General features: G+C 38.0%; 1 protein-coding gene across 1 annotated transcript in view; it reads right to left on the bottom strand.

The window, feature by feature from the left end:
- Window positions 1-215: 215 nt before the first annotated feature.
- Window positions 216-2055, bottom strand: part of PCDH19 (protocadherin 19) — a 138233-nt gene continuing 136393 nt past the window's right edge. The window contains exon 5 of the mRNA XM_034653549.1: window positions 216-342. Coding sequence (XP_034509440.1) covers window positions 338-342 — 5 coding nt within the window. The 3' untranslated portion in view covers window positions 216-337. The remainder of the gene's footprint in view (window positions 343-2055) is intronic.

The following is a 2055-nucleotide window of genomic DNA, read 5'->3' on the forward strand; positions in this document are numbered from 1 at the left end:
TTTCAATTAAGCCAATGGCTTAACCCCCATGTTTTAAGTTTCCCCATAATGGAAAAGAAACACAGAGGAAAGAAAAATCAGACGACTATTCCAGGTGATACCTCTGAGCTGAGATGTTTGGGAGTGCATTTCTAAAGAGTTAGTAGTAAAGCAAACCAAATATATCTTCCAGTTTCCTCATTCTCTTCCCCAAGGAAAATCTAAGCTGTGTACCTGGAAATCCTCCTGAAGAAATTGGTTCCTCTGTCTGCTTCCAGAATGTACTAGCTCCATTCAGACTAGATAGCATGAACTCTTAGCCATAGCCAATTTGCGGGTAGGAAAATTTCCTGATGAGTCACTCTGGAATGGAATGAGAAAAAGGAGGAAAAAATAAAGGAAAGGTATTTTTCTTTAAAAAGTGAGAAAGAAAGGCCTACTGCATAGCTACAGCAATCAAGACAGATACACGCGATAAAATTACGTAAAGCTATACATACATACACACACACACCAACACACACAAAAGGGTGTGACTATAACTTGTGAAATCTGAATAAGCTTGGTGGATCATACCAATGTCAATTCCATAGTTTTAATACTATGCTTATAGCTTTGCAAGATGATAACATTGGGGAAGGAGGAGGGAATAGTGCATGAACCACCTTACTCATTTTTGCAACTTCTTATGTGTCTTTCTATGTATTTCAAAAATTTTCTTAAATGCAAGGACAAAGCCTAATTCCAACACGGAGTGCTGCTGCCTTCCGCCGTGGTGCCCTGCCTACTAGGATCCAGTAAGAGAAAGGCTAGTCGTGCCTTCCTGGAAACCTATAAACTACCAAGACTGAAACAGGAAGAAATAGATTTCTTAAATAGGCCAATTAACTATGAAGAAATTGAGTCAGTGATAAACAACCTTCCAAATAATAAAACTCCAGGCCCAGACGGTTTTCCTGGGGAATTCTACCAAACATTCAAAGAAGAAATAATACCTATTCTCCTAAAGCTATTTCAAAAAATAGAAACAGAAGGAAAGCTACCAAACTCATTCTATGAGGCTAATATTACCTTGATCCCCAAACCAGGCAAAGACCCCCTCAAAAAGGAGAATTACAGACCGATTTCTCTAATGAATATGGATGCCAAAATCCTCAACAAGATCCTTGCTAATAGAATCCAACAGTACATTAAAAGGATTATCCATCATGACCAAGTGGGATTCATACCTGGGATGCAAGCATGGTTCAACACTCGCAAATCAATCAATGTGATACATCATATCAACAAGAAAAGACTCAAGAACCATATGATCCTCTCAATTGATGCAGAAAAAGCATTTGACAAAATACAGCATCCTTTCCTGATTAAAACCCTTCAGAGTGTAGGAATAGAGGGTACATTTCTCAATCTCATAAAAGCCATCTATGAAAAGCCTACTGCAAGCATTATTCTCAATGGGGAAAAGCTGGAAGCCTTTCCCTTAAGATCAGGAACACGACAAGGATGCCCACTCTCGCCACTATTATTCAACATAGTACTAGAAGTCCTTGCAACAGCAATCAGAAGACAAAAAGGGATCAAAGGTATCCAAATCGGCAAAGAAGAAGTCAAACTGTCTCTCTTTGCAGATGACATGATACTCTATATGGAAAACCCAAAGGAATCCACTCCCAAACTATTAGAAGTTATAGAACAATTCAGTAAGGTGGCAGGATACAAAATCAATGCCCAGAAATCAGTTGCATTTCTATACACGAATAACGAGACTGAAGAAAGAGAAATTAGGGAATCCATCCCATTTACAATAACACCAAAAACCATACGTTACCTTGGAATTAACTTAACCAGAGACGTAAAGGACCTATATCCTAGAAACTATAGATCACTTTTGAAAGATATTGAGGAAGACATAAAAAGATGGAAAAATATTCCATGCTCATGGATTGGAAGAATTAACATAGTTAAAATGTCCATACTACCCAGAGCAATCTACACTTTCAATGCTATCCCGATCAAAATACCGAGGACATTTTTCAAAGAACTGGAACAAATAGTCCTTAAATTTGTATGGAA

Source organism: Ailuropoda melanoleuca, unplaced genomic scaffold (genome assembly GCF_002007445.2).
Source record: "Ailuropoda melanoleuca isolate Jingjing unplaced genomic scaffold, ASM200744v2 unplaced-scaffold9814, whole genome shotgun sequence".
Taxonomy (NCBI): Eukaryota; Metazoa; Chordata; class Mammalia; order Carnivora; family Ursidae; genus Ailuropoda; species Ailuropoda melanoleuca.